The 19381-nt window shown below is 43.2% G+C and overlaps 2 protein-coding genes and 1 long non-coding RNA gene across 6 annotated transcripts in view; 1 reads left to right on the top strand and 2 right to left on the bottom strand.

Annotated features, from left to right (window-relative positions):
* Positions 1-2641, bottom strand: part of gabra5 (gamma-aminobutyric acid type A receptor subunit alpha5) — a 31867-nt gene extending 29226 nt beyond the window's left edge. The window contains exon 1 of the mRNA XM_037114716.1: positions 2399-2641. The gene's annotated coding sequence lies outside the window, so the exon portion shown is untranslated. The remainder of the gene's footprint in view (positions 1-2398) is intronic.
* gabrb3 (gamma-aminobutyric acid type A receptor subunit beta3) overlaps positions 1-19381 on the top strand; it is a 50322-nt gene that overhangs the window by 21430 nt on the left and 9511 nt on the right. For 2 of the 4 annotated variants that reach the window (XM_037114710.1, XM_037114712.1), the window contains exons 2-8: positions 254-301; positions 2652-2743; positions 2856-2923; positions 15550-15770; positions 16918-17000; positions 17950-18087; positions 19217-19369. In XM_037114710.1, the coding sequence (XP_036970605.1) occupies positions 254-301; positions 2652-2743; positions 2856-2923; positions 15550-15770; positions 16918-17000; positions 17950-18087; positions 19217-19369 (803 nt within the window). Of the gene's footprint in view, positions 1-253; positions 302-2399; positions 2568-2651; positions 2744-2855; positions 2924-15549; positions 15771-16917; positions 17001-17949; positions 18088-19216; positions 19370-19381 lie in introns of those variants that run through there. The other 2 variants (XM_037114714.1, XM_037114711.1) reach the window with 1 other exon arrangement.
* Positions 3190-5033, bottom strand: LOC119028572. Its single transcript, XR_005077750.1, has 3 exons — positions 4917-5033; positions 4424-4491; positions 3190-4121 (listed from the first exon to the last, which is right to left on the bottom strand). It is a non-coding gene; the product is annotated as an uncharacterized LOC119028572 (long non-coding RNA).

Here is a 19381-nt window from a genome sequence, read left to right as displayed (position 1 = left end):
ATAGAGCTCCACATTTCATCATCCTGCGTTTATCTCCACCACGATTAGGGTCAACTCTCTTCACACGGAGTCGGTTCTGAGCTGGAGTTCTTTTTTTTTTTTCTTTTTTTTTTTTTTTAAAGTTTAAAAGATAAGAAGTAGCAGTTTGTGAGTTGTGACTGTGAAAACGCCTCCAGCCTGGATCTCCTGACAGCGTGGATCAGAACTGGATAATAACAGAGAGTTAATCCTCCTCCTTCTTTTTTATTTACAGGAATGCTGTCGATGGGAACAAGAAGCTGTTCGCCATCTACGACACGAGGTAAGAATCGCTCTCTAAAGAAGTTCTGAAGTGGCGCGTTAATTCTGAAATGCAGAGAGCGAGCGGGAAGAGTGTTGGGAAGAGTCCAGTTCAAGCTCACTTTGATTCCCCGCAGTGATACTGAACTTCTTCCACTCCACAAAACACTGTCGCAAACAGGGTAAAAAGAGCTGAGAGGGAGAAGTTATCAGGATTAGAGTGAAGCAGCTCTGTAGACAACAAGAGACTCATGTGGAGATGTTAACCAACATAAGCGTTAATTTATATCTTTAATATCAGCCCTGTGTGCGTCCCAGTCTGCAGATCATCTGAATAGTAGTAGTCAGATGATTTCTCCATCTAAAGCATGAACCTCTGGATCTCCTCACTTGAGGCCTTTTGTATATAATCCCCTTAACACATGTGGACACGACGACCACTTCAGGCTCCTTCACGGTCCGATGCCGCTGCTCCTCTCGGGGTCGTTCATCCTCCAGAGCAGCTCGAGAGTCTCTGGACTTGTTCTGCAGAGCGAACAGGCAGCGTGTCTGCAGCTCTGACAGCTGAAGAGGTCGGTGTGTTTACCTGGACGACTACAGCTCGCAAAACACAGACGCAACCTATTAACAGCTGACAACCACTGAATATACAGTTGGGAAATGGCACACTAGCTAGCTGATCCTCGTCTCATTTGTACCTTTTTTTTTTTCTTAAATATTGCATTAAATAAAACAACTTCCAGGGCACCCATAGGTGTGTAGACATGAAGGAGAGACCGATCTCACTATCTCAAATCTCTTCTCGACCACTTTCATCACCTTCTCCCGTCAAAAAACTTGTTGGTTGTCACTGACGTCACATTTCGCTTTACAAATGTGCCGGAAAAAGTTGGAGCAGAAGAGAAAACAACAATAATCCCATTGTGAAAGAAGTGTCTGTAAAAAAGTGGATAAATTAATTTGGAGCGTCACAACCCCCGAGACGCGACCCGTTTCACCGTCTTTACTTGAGACATTTGGTCCAGTAACAGTTGGAAAGTCCAGAAGAACCGCACGATTAAATTATTTTATCCTCAGAACCAGAAGTTAGACAGCTCGGTCATGGGTCCAGCCAAAAGTCAAGCTTTTTTGGCTTCAAAACACGACTGAGGAGGATGAATGAACAGGGCTCCACCTCCAACACTGTGCCCAGTAATAAAAACATCCTCGGAGAGACGGCGTCCCAGACTCCTTCCTGATCTGCGCGCCACGTCTGGATGCTGAAAATGTGCAACAACTTCAACAACAACCTTTTTATCGACTGAGAAAAAGAGAGGCAACTTTTTGCATCATCAATCAAGAGAAGTCTTTGTATGTACAGCATTAATTTTGCAAGTGAAGTGAACTTAACACAAGTTTGAGTTGACTTTGTTTGCAAAATTAATGTTGCACAGACAACTCTTGTTTGATCTACGGGATAAAGCAAAGAGTTGCCTTCCTTTTTTTAAGTAGATCAAACCCCGTATTTTTTTTTTTTATCAGTGTACGTTTAGATCAGAGCCGAGGTGATAAAAACCCGGTTCTACTGCAGAGTCAACTGACCCGGCAGTGAATGCAGCATGGACACATTCCACAAAAGTCACAGTGGCCACAGACTCACTTCTGGTTGCATGAAGGCTTTTTCTCAGATTCATTGACCGGTACCTGAACAACAGGCTCTGTGCACCGCTGTTGTGACGTTACACACACACACACACACACACACACACACACACACACACACACACACACACACACACACACACACACACACACACAGATACGCCACTGCCCGTCCACATAAATGAACTCCTGCCCTGTGGAGCATCAGTCTGTCAGGTGATCAGACTCAGACTGGAAACTCCCGGTGAGGGTTTGTTTTCAGGGACAGTTAACAGACCAGTGGAAGCAGATTACGGATATCTGACGGGAACTTGGCGGTGTGACTGTGCGTTAAACCCGGCGGAGGAGCTGGACCCCGCCGCCCGGAGGAAGAGGAGGAAGAGGAGGAGGAGGAGGATGGAGGTGAGGAGCAGCCTGAGCGCCTCCGCCTCCGTGCAGCGTGTGAACAGAGGTGGACGCCATGTGGAGGAAGTCTCACCTGATGTGACGAGACGCGCCGCGGCGGCTCCGATCAGTCGTTAGTCGTTTGCGCCGCACTGCTGAACGCGTCCACCGCACGCAGAGGGGATGCGGGGACCGCGGGGAGCGGGGCTGGTTGATCCGCTGTCACTGCCGCTGGTCGTGGCCGTGATGTGCTGCGCCCAGAGGTGAGCCGGTCCTGAGGAGGGGACGAGGTGATGGCGTCCGTCCTCCGGAAAGTGTCCTCACCCATGTTGTCTTGTGTCTTTCAGCGTCAACGAGCCGGGCAACATGTCGTACGTGAAGGAGACCGTGGACAAACTGTTGAAGGGGTATGATATCCGTCTCCGTCCGGACTTTGGAGGTTTGTTTTTATTTTGCTTGTTTGTTTGTTTTTTTGATTCGGTGTGTCTCACTCTAAAGCGTCCCCGGAATGTTTCTTGTGTTAACTTTATTCTGTGTGTGTGTGTTTAAAGGCGCACCGGTGGCTGTCGGGATGAGCATAGACGTGGCGAGCATAGACATGGTGTCAGAAGTCAACATGGTGAGTTGTGTTGATGTTACTGGACTGTTTCTAACCATTAAAGGGTCATTATGTAGTTTTTCACCTGAAATACAAAGTCAGAATTTCATTATTTATAATGTTAATGAGGTAGTAATTAATATAACTGAATAAACAAGCAGAAACAGAACAGTGATTGATGCTAAAGAAGGTGGCAGGGTCCGCCACATATAAACATATAAAAAAGTAAATCAATTTTATTTATTGAGCCCAAAATCACAAAAGTAAAGACAGTGTAACTTCTGTCGTCCTTTAAGATCAGCTTGTTTATTCAGTCATGGAAACAAAGACAGTTTGTTTATTTCTTCCTCTAAATCTACGCACTGCACCTTTAATTCACGAAAAGCGTCGCCTCCTATTAAAACGTTAGTTAGAATCACTCACTGATAAACTGTTAAACTTTGAAGTTACTATATTCGTCATTTACCAATGCTTTATGAACCAGTTATACTCTTATTCAGAAGCAGGTTCGGGTTGCCAGATTGATAAAGAAATCTCCTTCGCTGGTATTTTACGATCTTATTTTGTAAATGTTGATGATAAATTAATAACTCAAAGGTTTCTTACTTCTTCATAACACGACAAGTTATTTTACATCTCCCACAACAATCCGTCCAGACAGCAGCTGTGATATATGTGAACAAGTTGCTACTGATAAATGCTTTTAGCTCCAACTAACTTGGCAACCCTGAGCTGTCTCTTATTAATGGCCTCTCAGTGATGTGTTAATTATTGGTATATGACTTATTGGCCATAAATAAAGCACATTAGTGACCTTTTACGACTGCTGCCTCGTCTAAAAGCGAGAACCAACCCAGGTATTGCAATTAATTTTCACAACCTGGCAACCGATTCATAAAGCTAATTGAATCATCAACGTTGATACGTACAAACATGAACAGACGAGTTTTTAGAAAGCGGTTTCGAATCTGGAAACAACATGGTCAACGAAGAATAATCTGCACCACATCCTGAACCGCTGCGGTCCGGTTTGTGAGCAGCGAGCGGTTCACGGAGGCTCGGCCGTGATGCCGAGAGTGGTTTGGTCATCTGCTGGATCAGATTACGGCTCGTTGTGTTGGTTTCACCTCCCGGTTCACTGGCCGGGCGACTGCAGCAGATGCCCTAATGGTCCTGTTAGAAGATGAGGTCAGTAAGTTCTGCTGCTGCGTCCCCTCCTCTAGAATATGAGAAAACAAAACAAGCCTTCAGGTGTGTGTGTGTGTGTGTGTGTCAGTGTGTGTGCTGGGGTTGGCACACCACGGGCTCCACGGTTTAAACGCCTGTATGCCATCTATCATTGGTCTGAACTGCTGAGGGAGCTTGACGCCCTGCCACATGCTACCACGAGGAAGTAGCCGCTGACATGCTGTCCTGACAGCTACATGTGATGAAATGTACCCGCGGTGCATCCTAATGCATCTCCACGCGGCAGCAGAGCGAGGGCGCCTCGTGAGAACCGCCGAGACGCTCAACACTCACCGCCGCCGACAGCCGACAGTCGTGATCTGTAATCGGGTTAATGAAGTTTGTCGTGTTCATCAGTGCGGCTGTAAGAAGGAAATACAGAATGTGTTTATTCAGTTGTCAGAGGTAAAAAAATGTTTGTGTGTTTTATTGGGATCCTATATGATAAAACATAATATAACACATATGAATATAATTTTAAAGTAAGTTAGTAAAATGAATTCAAACAGCAGAGGTTTCCTAAGCTCGGCTCCCCGGGGTGCAGGGGGGACAGAGCGACATAAAACTCCTCGAGGGGCTTTACGTCAAAATCTTTACTCCTTCCTGAAGTCATACGTCAGTCAAATCTGAGCTCAGACATGATACACGTACAGCTCAGATCCTCACGTATCCTGACATCATGATCTCCAGTGTCAGCTGTAGATAAACGTCCCTTAAAAATCTCCTTTTTATCTGCAGAACCTGCCTGAGAATCATCACATTTTTTTTTTAAAGTTTCCTTCATTACCAAAGTTGATCCAGTGACGGCTGTCTGTACGACGATGGGCACTCAGCAAACGGGAACTGATAACAGCTAATTCAGCATACTTGATGGTACCAATTAGGCAATTAGCGGCGGCTGTTGGAGGAGAGAGAGAGAGTTATTAGAGTTTTCTTAATATTGTCTAAAGGCCTCGAAGTGTCAGGCTCAGAAACCTCTGGAACACACCCGCAGCTTCACTGTTCTGGACACCGAACATTAATAATTCACCAACATCATAATCTATACAACTTTTATTGTGAAAGCGCAGTTTTTTTTCTCTTGATTCCAAGTAAATAGAGACGCGCGTATAATTTGTTTCAATCTCACCAAGCTTTGAAAATCTATAATCCGTTAAATAAGCCTCAGCACTTAATGGACCCAAACCTAATTTCCCTGGAAGAAGCCACACCCGCTTTTAACTTGAGAGTTGCCGTCTGCATAGCTCTGCTCTGTGAAAGCATTTCCAGTGGCTGTCCGATCAGACGCTCTGTGTTAATGGTTGGAGGCGCGCAGACGGGACAGAGGAAGGATTCATCTCCTTCTCCCTGCTGGAGGAAGTGAACACATCCAGAAATTGCACACCACCACCGGCATCGGTGAATGTGCTCAAACAAAAAAAAGATTCCCAGATGATACAGATGACAGAACTGTCCACGAGGCATGATGTGGAGGATACGGTGTGGACCTGCTGCAGTCCTGAACTGCCCGACTTCTGCCTGCGTTCTGATCCAGTTTCCTGTCCAGAGGGCGCCGACATTTGTAGCTTCTACTCACATTTTGCCCACTGGAGCGAATCAAGACTTCAGCTGAACCTGTGTGTGTTCGGGAAGAATCCCTCCCTCTCATTGGAAATACAAAAATACAGCTTAAAGAGACCAACACTTAAAGTAATGTTTGTTTGTTTTTATGTAAAGCATGTAAACAATGTGAGTAGACACCAAAAATAAGAATATGAACCTGATAATGAGCAGATACGGGACCTTAAAATGTGTAATTGTTTCATAAGTAAGTGTTACATTCAGGTTAGTTCAGAGAGTCAGTTTCTGTAAGTTGTCTTGAATTTCTCAGCTCGCATCGTCAGCCTGCTTAATCTGACACAAGCTGCTTCATCCAAATACTGAAGGTCCCGATTCAAAAATTAATAACTTTATTTGTAAAGCACTTTTAAAAACATGGTTTACACAGTGCTTTGAGGGAAAAAAAGCAAGAATACGATTACAAATACAAAGGACGAGAAAAAATAAATTGCATGAAATAGTTGAAGTAACAGAAGTAATGATGCAAATTAATAAAGTAAGTAACTGAAATAATAGAAATGTAATAAATAGATAAGTAAAACAGAACTCAAGACAGTTTGAGTAAAAATAAACAAAGTACCACGTCACATAAAGACAAGTCTGTAAAAATGGGTTTTAAGAAGTGATTTTAAAGAAGTTACCAATCCTGCAAGCCTCATCTCCTCAGGCAGGGAGTTCAAGTTTATATAAGTTAAATTTTATAAAAGTTTAATTGGGAGTAAATGTTCAGATCTGTTAGTCATCATGAATGATGATCTGTGACAAGCTTTTACATTTCACATCCTCAGAACTGCCATGAAACACATTTTATGACATTATAATCCTTATTTTTAAGTCTTTATGTGTATAATTCTTCATAAATCTTAACGTCAGTTATTCACATAGTGTGCTCCCTCGTTTTCAATTACTGAAATAATTTCATTCTGAAAAAGAAAATAAGCAAAACGTTCATATTTTAAGCTATTAAGAGACTTTGAGAGGTGCATACAAATAAGTGGGACAACAATCTAGTTTGACAATTACCATGAAACCATGACACATTATCTTAAAGGGACCAAAACACAATACTCAGTTTTAATCTCAACCAAAGAGCTGTCGTCCATAGAAGTCCAGAACAAGAGGCAGGTGATAAAGGTTAGCAACAACACAGGAGCAATACACAAGCTGAACTAAACTGAGTGCAAACTGAAACACAAACAAGAACAAACCGGTGTAACACGAGGACTCAGGCAGCGAAAGCAGATAAAACCCGACAGGGAGACGAGACCGGGGAGCAGAAGAGAAACACGGGAGACACGGGAAACAAAACAGGGCTGACGTGGAGGAAACAGACGACAAAGAGAGAGGGAACGACTCAGACAGAAACACACAAGGGAGGAAAGACAGGTGAGACACAGGTGAAACTAACAGGGCGATCAGAAAGGTGTGGAGAGGCACAGAAAACAGCAGGAAGTGAAGAGTTACGCATGAAATGCAAGGATAAATCTACCAAGAATGAAACAGGAAATCACTAAACCAAAAACCCAAACCATGACAGGAGCCCTGAAAATACCTGCGGATGATGTCATCATTCACCTGTGGTTCACTTCAGCTGCAGCAGCTCCAGCTTCACTCATCATTCAGGTCGTTTCTTACAGCTGATTCTTTATCTTCTTATTGCTTTTTTTGTCATGGCTCCGAACACTTCTAACCTCGCGTCTAAAACACTTACATTTTTTATGTTAAAGTGTTCCGTCACAAAGCCAGACTTTATCTCACAAGCTCAGTTTTCATAAGATTATAGCCTGATGAGACTCTTCTGAGCTGATTATCATGCTTTTTGTTTTGTTTTTTGATCGTGACGAATAGTCGGTGGCAAAAAAAATGTGACATGACCGGAGCGGCTGCCGTGCCGTCGTAGTTTGAACTCTGAAGCAAACTCAGATGTCAGTGTGTTGAGTGGCGTGTCCAGTGTCCACTCAGATCACTGAAGGCTTCTTGAAGATGAGAACTGTCACTCATCTGCTGTAGCGCTCGATTGAAAAGACGTCTGTCCTGTGCAGAAAGCTGAGGCCTCACGGTGCCACGCTGTGAGGAGCCACAGCTCCGGGCAGACGTTGAGGGAAGAAAAGAAAAAAAAAAAAAAAAAAGATTGACAGACTGAACATGATTTATTCTGGGTGAATGTAAAACCAATTATGTGTAAGATTATTTGTGTATTTGTGGACGTAAACTCCTTCAACATCACTGTCAGCCTCACTGACATGTCTCCTGGCCAAAGTTGCTGATTGGGTGCTTGCCAGGTGTATCTGGATGTGTGTGTGCGTGCAGACATGCAGGGTCACGTGTGTGTGTGTGTGTGTGTGTGTGTGTTATTCTACTCAGTAACTTTTAATCTGTTAAAAGGATTAGAGCCTACATTTAGTAAATCAGTGTCAGTTGTCTGTGCTCAGTTTAGAGTTGTGCTTTAAAAGGAAACAGATTAGATCTGCAGTTTAGTTCACGTCCTGTCTCTTTTCATACGCTTCAGCCGGCTCCTGTTAGTCGTGTAACTCTCTTCACTCGACGTCCAGAGCAGCAAGAGACTTCTGTCTCCACGACTTCTCTGCAGTCCAGTCACACTCTTCAATCGATGTTTCTTGGATCGCAGCCGTTCCCCCCCCCCCCGCGCTCTTATTTTGAAATGTGACGTTATCTCAGGCTGCGTCTGTGTCTGTGAAATGTCTTTTAGAAAATAAACAAATCCAAGCTGACCAGGCTGATGTTCAGACCTTGAGGAAACCTGTGACTGTGGTCTGATGACCCGACACACAGGCAGGGTGTGAAGTGGAGACACGAGGAGCAGAGAGGAGAGAAGTTGGCTCAACATCAAGTTCATCTCACTGACTCTTCAGCTGGATAGTTTCTCGATGTGATGCACCGCTCTGTTCCAAATACCTCCCAGTGATCCAGATTATTCTCTACTTGGATGAAGTTTTCTCCCGTTGGGCGTGACTTTATCAAAAGTAGTTTAACAGCAGAACGGAAGACATTTTGGGGTGATTTACCAGAACATCACCTTGATGTCCAGTTATTGGTCTGCAGCTTTCATCCGTCCGTCGATGTAAACATGACGTTCAACCTGTTTAAAACATTTATTTTGCAAGATATCTTCCTTTTGAGATTCAGAATCGTAAGTCCTAGCCAAGACCGCAGCATGAAAAGTTCCACATAAAAGAGCAAACAACAGATTTAAAACAAACAACATGAAATATCACATAAAAGAGACAAAGAATTTTCTCAACATTACTGGAAAGTGACAATTTGACAGTCACTGTTGTCACAGAGCCTGGCTAGTTATTTTCTATGCAGACTTTACTGAATGCTAAGCTAACCGGCTACTGGCTGTAGTCAGGACCGGATACAGGACAGATGTGACAGCTGTTTCACCACCAAATTAAATTTCTTATTGCTCACCTGCTGACATACAGTCTGCACGATAAGATACATCTGCAAGAAACCAACATCATCCAGTCTTTCATACTGTCATTTTACTGGTCGAGCTCTATTGTTGATATAGTTTTTGTTTGTGTGTAACTGGAGCAGCTGTAAATTAGCTCATTACAGATTGTTTATGTTTTTGTTTTTTTTAAAAAAATACATTCTTTTGTAGGATCATATTTATATGACTAATAATTACGGTGGCCTTGAGGGTCAAAACACAACATTTCACAAAACCTGATGACGCTTCATGTTGCTCTGATTTGTTCTGTTTTCTGAAACATCACGTTTTTTTAATTAGTGATTTTCCGGAGTGTTACAAAATGTAACGTTTTCTGAAATGTTACATCTTTAGAAATGTCGCGTTGTATGTGTTTTGAGCCTCAGTGCCATCACATATGATGAAACAGTTTAGCCCAAAACCAAATGAAAAGAGTTTCAACGGCCGTCAGCGCCTCTCGCTTCTGTCTCACGCCTGATTGGAGGTGTTCCCAGTAGTAAATGAATGTAAAGGACGATGACGGAGGCTCAGTCACACTCCTTACTCAGACCAAAGCAGCACTTCTTCCTCAGAGAACCGGAGGAGATAAAGGTATTTTTGCGTTTGACTTCAAACAGTCACACAAGGTATTGGCCCATCACAGAGTGTGTGTGTGTGTGTGTGTGTGTGTGGGCGAGCTGCAGAGCCTGTTGTCTAGGAAATGAGATTATTAATATATTTCTGTCTTTACTCACTCTTCTCCTTTTATTTTTAGCTTGTAAATTAAGATGGCTCTGTGTCCTCTTCTATTCTGTTGTTATTTTAAAACTCCAACTCGACCAGACGTTCATGTTACACAACACAAGCGCGCTCTGGGAACAGAATGCAATGTGTGTGTCTGTGTGTGTGTGTGTTTATTAGGTCTCGCTCCATCAGATGTGAGTCTCTTCACTTTTTTCGAGAAAGCACCTGTCCAGGAACATAAAGCACCTTAAAGTGTAAAGCAGATCCTCCCAGCGGTGTTGTTACACGTTTATTCTGCAGCGGCGGTATGAGTCAGCTGGAAGACGGATCCATCATGCGCTAAAACACCCATCCACGTTGACACTTTAACATTATCCACCTTCTGCCCCGAGGAAGTGTTACCCTTAAAAAACTCAAACTACAGATGTTCTCCCCCAGATTTATATTGAAGGGCCTAGTTAATAAGTCAGCCACCGAACACACTTAACAGCCTCGGGGCTCCAGATACCCACAAAGTAAGGAGGAACTCAGCTGGAAATACTGGTGTACTCGATACACAACGTGCCGAGTTTTCTTCTGCGCAGGAACAATGCTGCATTTCTTTCATTACACGATAACATAAACCCGTCTGTGCAGCAGCATCAGTCTGCTCGTCACTCTAACAGGGCGCTTGAAATAAAAAATGGGAGTTCGAGTGCTTCCATTGAGTCAATACGCCTGAATCAGGCGACGCTAATTGTGGCTGAAGAACGTTTGATTCATGCGAGCCAGCCTGGTTGTTGGGCATCAGAAATGTTCTAACCACGCCATTTTATTCTCTTGGCACTCCAAAGATTCTGTCCTCCGACTAGAATAAGAACAATGTGACGTCACTCGTAGTTGGAATTTGTACCGTCCATCTGTGAAAGTAATATTTAGTCACCTAGTCACCTCATATTTAGTGTAAAAGTGCTGTAAAATGAAAACTATGATGGCATCTCTTACCTCAGGTGTTGTTCTCCCTCCTCTGCTTGGTTTATGTATAAAGCTGCACTGTTGAGGCTTCAGTGCACACCTGCCAAAGAAACATCAGTTTGTTACAGTCAGCCATGTTTTTTTCATTAACTTTTGGCTTTGTGCACCTGAATCCCTTTGAGATCTGAAGTAAAAAAAAAAACGAGCTTCACACATCTAAAATCCTGATTAGCAGTAACTGTTTGCATGTAATATCACATTTTAAAGCAGCACCAATCTGACCAAAAGACTGTGTGAAGTCAACGTTTTCCCTTCAGCTCTACAGAGCACTTTAGCGTCTTTCAGCTCTTTGTTTTGGTTTTAAATCAGGCAACTTAAAGTTTTTTTGTTTCCATCTCGCTGCCTATCATCAGCTTTATTTCCAGCAGGCAGCCAAACAGCAGACAGTCAAAGCTAGCAAACATTAGCTCGGTTGCTCGGTGTTGAGCAAAACAGAGCTTTAAAAAATGTTTGTCTATGTTGTGTTTCCATCTCGCTGTCTGCAGAGGCCAAAAGGAACAAATAAATGATACTAGAGCTGCACTCTACTGAGTACAGCTCGTTTATTTGTCCACCAAGGCCAAACAGTCCCCTTTATTTCGATCATGACTAATCCAATATCAAACTCGATAGCAGATTAACAAACAACTCATAACTGCTTAAGGATCCGGATCCACATCAAGTTGTACTTCTTATGATCCAATGCGTTATTTTTCAAATGAACACAATCTTACAATGTTAAAGAAAGTGAAAAACAAATCCTGAATCAGACCCCTCATCAGTACCCACACCAGAGGTCAGGGGGGTCTGCTCTGGACCGAGACCCATCCACTATCCAAGTTTCATGAAAAGCAATGCAGCTTTAAGTACAATTTATTATTACTGTCATAATTTGCCCCATTTATCTGTATACCTGTTTCTGATCACTGCATCACTGTTTTAACTGGAAATTAATTTCCATACATTTTTGTTTCAGTGGGTTAATGTTTTTAAATTTCCTCAGTTATTGTTATATCGATGTCTCATGATGATTTGTCATAGCTGTTGGTTTTAATAAATGTTTCTGATCATGCACCATGTCTACTTTGAAGACTAGGCCCGATTTCCTGACCCGACCTGAGACCTATAAGATTACAACATGCATCTACTTACTAAATCTGACTGCTGTATTCTGGGAGTCTTGTGCTCGGTTGATTCTCTAAACGAAACTAAAAGGACAATTTCATCTGAAAAGTTTTCTCTCGGCTCACCTGAGACCCAGTGTTTGTCACAGAACCAGCGACGGTTCCTGCGGGAATACACTTCTGACTGAACCACCCCTCAGTAATCTCACAGAAAAAAAAAAATCTCTTGAGCCTGGATCCCTTCACGTCACCAAAATAGCTCACCTGCGACTTCTGCCATCACGAGATAATAGCACAGACAAGTCGTCTGCTGTGAGGTGGTGAAAAGGAATTAAATCACTTAACGGAAGGCTTTGTAAAAATGTTTCGTGGGCGGACGCGGGGAGTGAAATTATCAAACGCATGGCTTGTAAAACATATATAGTACACTTTTGAATTCCACTGGGAACTCTTAGCTGTCTTGATGAGTGATGAAGAGCCCCCCCTTCTCCCCTTCCTCCTGCACGGGGCAGGCATCTCTGAGTGCTATTCCTGTATTCCCAGCAGATTCTCCCGGTGTTAAGTTGACGTCGACGATGTTTGACTGGCGCACAAGTTAACCGCGTCCCGAGTATGAAATCTGCGCACTCCGCGAAGCCGAGGATGACGCGACGGTCCTCGTCCTCCCACCGGGCCTCATTTACTCACTGGTGCCGAGAACGAAATCCCTCTCTCTGACTCTCTCTCTCCGTCTCATGAGGTTTGCGTGTCTGACAACAAAACAACAGCACCCTTTAGGCTGCCTAAACACAAATCAAAGGGAAGGAGTCATTTAAATTGTGTTAGGAAAAATCTGTTGTCAGCAGAAGCGTGACGTCAGGCTCCATGTATGATTACAATTTCACATTGCAACATTAGAACAAAGTTTTGCATCAGCGGTTTCATTCATGCTTCACAGTTGGCTGGCATGTCCGCTGCCGCGTGCTAGCACGGCTACATCCGCCGCACCCATCGCCAGCCACGTCATGTGTCTTAAGATATTATTGGCCAGATGGCAAATTTGAAGGAATATCATTGTTTAAAAAAAAAAAAAAACAATCAGTGGTGTTGCTCTCCCTCCAGGAGATTTGGTTCTGGAGGATCATGGGGAAAAAAACAACAACATACTAGTGAGTTTCTTAAAGGGTTCTTAAATATTTTACAAGTTTTGGTGGTTAAAGCCCAAAGTCGAAGGGAGTTACGCTCTCCTACAAACACCTGCTTTGGAGTCGAGCCCTTACTTCTGTTATTTATGTGTGTCACTATGTAACAGGCGCTATATAAATATATATATTTATTATAGAATATAAACACTTAAGTCAGTCAGCAGACATACAGTTTGCTACTACTTGAGCAGCGTTATTTTAGATCACACTACCTCGCTCGGCATGACCCGCCCTGATCTGCCTCTGATTGGCTGCATCCTGCCCGTCAAGTAATGTGCATGTGCAACTCTCATCAAAGATTGAAAGAACAGAGGCAAGATGTCTCACTCTGTAGCTAAAACGGAGCGTTCGGGACACAGTGTGAAAGAAGATGCTGCAGCAAAGCACCGTATAAGAAGAATTATGTGTTTTTTGAAGATTAACGTATGTAAACGTACTCAACGAGGACCCCCAAATAAAAGTATGAACCTGAAAATTAGCTTAATATGACCCCTTTAATAGACGTAGCTGCTGTGAATGAGTTTGTATGACGTGGTTTTGATCATAAACCCACTTTTTTGTGGCAGACAGCATGTTTCATAGGACAAGTGATGGCAACACTGACCTCCAGCGGGCTGCCAGAGGGTGTCTGTAAACCCTCTGCAGGGAACACACTGAGGCCTGGAATAGAGCCCTGTGGGACCCAGCAGGTTACTCAGGGCACTGGGAGCAGGAGGGCATTACTGTACACTGTGCACAGTGAGAGTGAGGCTTGTTGATGATAGCTTTGTTCCTAAAATGCAAAAAAACAAAAACAGTCTTTGAGGCAGTCGGGGTGGGATCTGAAGATCTAAAATGGACTAAAATAGTCACGGTCCAGACTGTGAGTGAGAGGGGCTGGAAGATGGGCTCCATCTCTGTAGTATACGAGCTGTTGTGTAAAGCTGATTCACCCAGCCAGCCCACACCTCGGCTGCGTGTGGGAGAGAGCGTAATGAGGGCATCATCTTGTGTTCACAGGGGGTGAAAGAGAACCGGGAGGGCGAAGGCATCTCAGAAAATAAAACAGCCTCGTCTGAAGCCAAGGAAACATACTGTTTAACATTGATCACTACAGAGCCCACACCGACTCTACCGACTCGGAAAAAACAGTCCGTGGCCTTGCTTTCAGGAATGTATTCAGGAGAATCATTAATTTATTTCTTAACAGGCAAAACACTCATAACTAATATATACAGAAAGGCCATGGAATGAATGAAAACCCAGATAACTAGAGGCAACTTTTTAACAAAGGGAAGGCAAATAAATAGATCTTCTGATTGCACCCACACACTTTGTCACAGGAATCAATTTGATATAATATTACTCTGTCAGTCAGTCGCGCTGTAATTCATTTCAAACACAAAACGAGCCCTGCAGCTGCCTCGTTGCACCGACGTGCTTGTGTTTAGTGTAATGAGAGAATCAACAAAAATAATGCACTTTCTTTAGTTTTGACAAAATGAGGTCAGCAGTTTGGAACTACACCTTCCTAATAATTAGTTCAGTGTGAAAACAGGAAAAAGTGGTATTGATTTTTTTTTTTTTTTATATCCAAAGCATTTTTCTAAACGCTTTATTACAAATATGTTATTGCAACCTCAGGATTGAGATGTAGGCTTTTTTTTCAGCACAGGCCAATTTTTTTTTTTGTTTTTTTTGTTTATTTCCTGCTTATTTATTTAAGAGAACATTAGTCAGCAGAATAAAGCCAAGTGAGCTAGTAAAGAGCTCCATTAACAGCCGGGAAAAGCTTTTGTGATTTGATGGATACACTTGTGGACGCAGCTGCAAACGAACGGCCCCTGAATTATTGAAATAGCCTCGTGTCATTGCATGTATGGCCGGTAGTATGTAATGAAACCTACCTACCTACCTACCTACCTACCTACCTTTCTGTCGTTCTTTGCATGAGTATACAGAGTGGAGCTGGCGTCCATTCTGTGCCTGCAGTAATTGAAATCTATAGTCTGCGGGGCTAACACCGGCCTTGTGCACAGAACAGCTGAGCGAGGTTTCTCGTGGAGACAAGTCTTGAAATATGGTCACCCAGGGCAGACTGATGAGGATCAGAGCTGTTTGACAATTCTATAAATATCATCCCCCCCCACCCCTCAAAAAAAAGAAATCCATCCTGAGCTCTGGACTGCAGCGCTGAATCTGATTAAATGTGACGGCGGCAGTTTGTGCAACAGATTGCAAACATCTGAAACAAAAATGTATTTATTTCTACTGCATCTGCTGTCTATCTATAGCATGACTGCACCTGTCATATTTATTGTTGAGTGTAACCACATCACGCTGATTTCCTCCCCACAGGACTACACGCTGACGATGTACTTCCAGCAGTATTGGAGAGATAAGAGACTGGCCTACACAGGGATCCCTCTCAACCTGACGCTGGACAACAGAGTGGCGGACCAGCTCTGGGTCCCCGACACCTACTTCCTCAATGACAAGAAGTCCTTTGTTCACGGTGTCACCGTTAAGAATCGCATGATCCGACTGCACCCGGACGGCACAGTTCTCTACGGCCTCAGGTGAGCACCGCTGTTGTTCTTAAACAGCGGGGCCTTTATTACCTCAGTGCGTTAACCGCTCCACAGTCACAGCAGCTTTCATAGCCTTTGATAGGTTCAGAATAACGTCCGGTAATGTCTTTATTTGTACAGCAGCTTTCAAACAGAGATGCAGACCAAAACAAAACAAAAATTAAAACAATGTCAAGGTAAAAACAGAAATAAAAAGAGGAGCCAGTAAAAATATGATAAGACACCAGAACAATTCCAAAAGACAGCAACAGTAAAGATTGATAAAAACATGAAGGGTGTTTCCTGTGGACACTGAAATGTGTCACAGTTCCAGTTCACAAATGAGAATTTCCTATATATGACTGATGAAATCATTCAATCTGATTCCAGTGAAGCATTATGGAGCAACGACTTGAATACAGATATGAACTTTGATTACAGCTGAAGGCCTTTTTTTCCATGTGTCTCGTACCCTGTTAACATCCAGATACGATGCACTTCTATTAACACTTAACACAAACTGTATATGCATCTCCATTAGCATGGTAGGAAGTCAGGACAGCAGTCTGGGCTCTCCTCCGCCTTCACACTCTGCAGTCTGATCCACTTGCTCCACACTGTATGCATCGCAGGGAAACGGATGTGTTTACACATTTTCAGCAGCTCGCATCACCTCCTGTTTGGCGAGCAATCCATCACTAATGCTTATTGGTTGCATTTAGCCTCGGCTTTCCACGCTATCACGCGGCTATCCAATCTGCCCCAAGACGCATGAAGCGGCTGAGTGTTTTATCTGTTTCGCTGAGGCCATTTAAGCTGGAAAACTCTCTCTCATCTCATCAGCTCATGTTGCATAACTTCTCTTGTATGTTTATTTGTAGTGCGGCTCAGAAATTGGATTTTCAACGCAACGCTGCAGCTCTGTAAAGGCTGGAAGTGCCATTAGCAGTAATTGACAGAGTCTGACTCACAAATATACAGCACGAAAATCCTAATTTGATCTATTTGAAATTACTTTTATCTCGTCTCTGCACTCTGACTACGAGGGGAGCGTATCTCGATGAGTTTGCCATTGTATCTTCCTCTATTTGACATCACTCTTTACATCATTTAAAACAATTTCACCCGAGTAATACACTCCTGTCTTTTGATTCAGAATCACGACGACGGCAGCCTGCATGATGGATCTGAGGAGATACCCGCTGGACGAGCAGAACTGCACTCTGGAAATTGAGAGTTGTAAGTTTTAAGCCTCACATCTCGCGCCCAGTTGAAGAAATACGGCGGGCATCTGTACTTTTTCATCCCTTAAAAATATTGAACGGTGCCGGGGTTCTCGTAAAAATGTTCTCGCCCTCCTCATCTTGTGGAAAAAGCAACTGCACACGCTGCTGAATTGCTTTCACTTTATTAAGCTCTCGTATCTCACTCAGATTGCTCGCTCCACCCCTCTCCGGTACGAGTCACCGTGACTATCAGGCGGTGATCTCCGTAGTGGAGCACATTAACGATTAGTCTAACTTCATCCGTCTTGATGACATGTTTGGCTATCTGTTATAGATCCCATGCATGTGGCACAAGTCTGCCTGCAGTGACACACATCCCCAAGAAGATTTACATCTCATGCAATCAGCACTTACAGCCGGCCGAGTCGCTATGATTCATAGGACTTACTGCAAATCAACTGCGGCTGTTGGGCCCCCAGATTTCACTTACAGGGGCAATGTATAAGAATTTTTGTAGAGAACATTAAAATGAATTAAAGTGATCAACAGAATGTGAATAAATATCCATTTTGATGTATTAATATTTATGTGTTGTTTTGCTGCGGAGGTATCTACCGATGTTAGCATGCTAACGTGCTAGCCCCAGCCTGTTGCAGTCCAAAGCTCCTGTGCTAGCGGTGTAAACACCAACACTCCCCTGATCCCCTGGCATCCAGTCTGAACCGCTAGCTGCATGGCTAATTAAGCTAATTAGCTGAGGCAGCTACTGTTAGCAGCAATTAGCATTTACTCTGCTGATGTGCTGCCCCCTATTGATTTCAAGTATGAGTTTGACAGGTGGTCAGTTCTTACGTATTGCACCTTTTTAAGCAAATGAAAATATGTTATTAATTTTAGCCCTTCAAATAAATTGGATGGTCACACGTCACATGTTTCTCCGTTTCCTGCGTCGCTGTTTGCAGACGGTTACACGACGGATGACATAGAGTTCTACTGGAAAGGAGGAGACACCGCTGTGACCGGGGTGACACGAATCGAGCTCCCTCAGTTCTCCATCGTCGACTACAAACTGGTTTCCAGGAACGTGGTCTTTTCCACAGGTGAGTTTGCAACACTGCTTCTGCACACATGCTATATAGTTGTTTATACATCAGAATATTTTATAATAAACATACAAATCCCCCTCCACCAGTGTTCATGTTCAGTCCCACACCCTTAAAGCAGGAGAAATCTTAAAATCTTTGTCCGTCTGTGTCTGGTTCTTCATGTGTTCCCGAATTGTTCCCTGTTCTGACACCAGAACTGAGAATTAACAGAGAATTGGAGCTGTGCTTACAGTAAAGTGATGTATTCATGAGGCAGCATTCAAGTGCCGACAGCATGAATTATTCTCTCATAATGCACAAACTTGTAGCCACCAAAACAGTGATTATACCCACTACTGAATTAATGGCATGTAGCGACGGATAGTGTCCAAATATTTCTGAGAAGATAAAACTGAGGCGGCTATTAAAGCTTAAAAAAAAGTCAGGCTGAAAAAAAAACTCTCCACGGAGTCTACACAGGCTCTTTTCAGTCAGTTTGTAGGTCCGGCACAGAGTTAGAAATTGATACCACTCTCATATTTGTACTCTACATATGAGGTACAGCTAGCAGCCGATTAGCTTAAATTTATATTAAAAAGATATTAGCTTTGCATATAGACTGGACACTGAGGGAAACAGCTAGCCTTTTTCTGTCCTAAGGTAACAAAATATGCTTGTCAGCAGATCTAAAGATCACTTATTACCACTTTATATTTTTAATTCGTATAATAACTGAAGTTTGATTATGACTGAGGTAGCATTTCCCCCCATTTTCAGCCTTAATGCTAAGCTAGGTTGACTGCTAATGTGACTGTAGCATCATATTTATTGAACCAGGGTGAGTATGGTATCGATCTTCTCGTCTAACTCTCAACATGAAAGTGAATGTGTTTTCAAAGGTGTCAAACCTATATATAAATGTGTGTGTTTGTGTGTTTACTGTATAAGCTCTTCATCGGTGTGACGCACACAGACAATCTCAAGGCTAAGTTTCATAAGATGATTTACAATTTGAACCACGCTCTCTTGTTTCCATGGTGATGAAAACAGTTCATGAGGCCATTGCCATAGGAACCAAAACAAAGTGCTCGACATCCCCTTGTTCCTCTTGAATTAAAAAGCCCTCGCTGTGTTTTTCCTGCAGGTGCCTACCCTCGACTGTCTCTGAGCTTCAAGCTGAAGCGAAACATTGGATACTTCATCCTGCAGACGTACATGCCCTCCATCCTCATCACCATCCTATCCTGGGTGTCGTTCTGGATAAATTATGATGCCTCGGCGGCCAGAGTTGCATTAGGTATGACGTGTC

The sequence above is a fragment of the Acanthopagrus latus genome, chromosome 11 (assembly GCF_904848185.1).
Source record: "Acanthopagrus latus isolate v.2019 chromosome 11, fAcaLat1.1, whole genome shotgun sequence".
In the NCBI taxonomy this organism is placed as follows: Eukaryota; Metazoa; Chordata; class Actinopteri; order Spariformes; family Sparidae; genus Acanthopagrus; species Acanthopagrus latus.
Note: the sequence above shows the minus strand (reverse complement) of the source record. Positions and strands in the feature narration are given on the sequence as shown.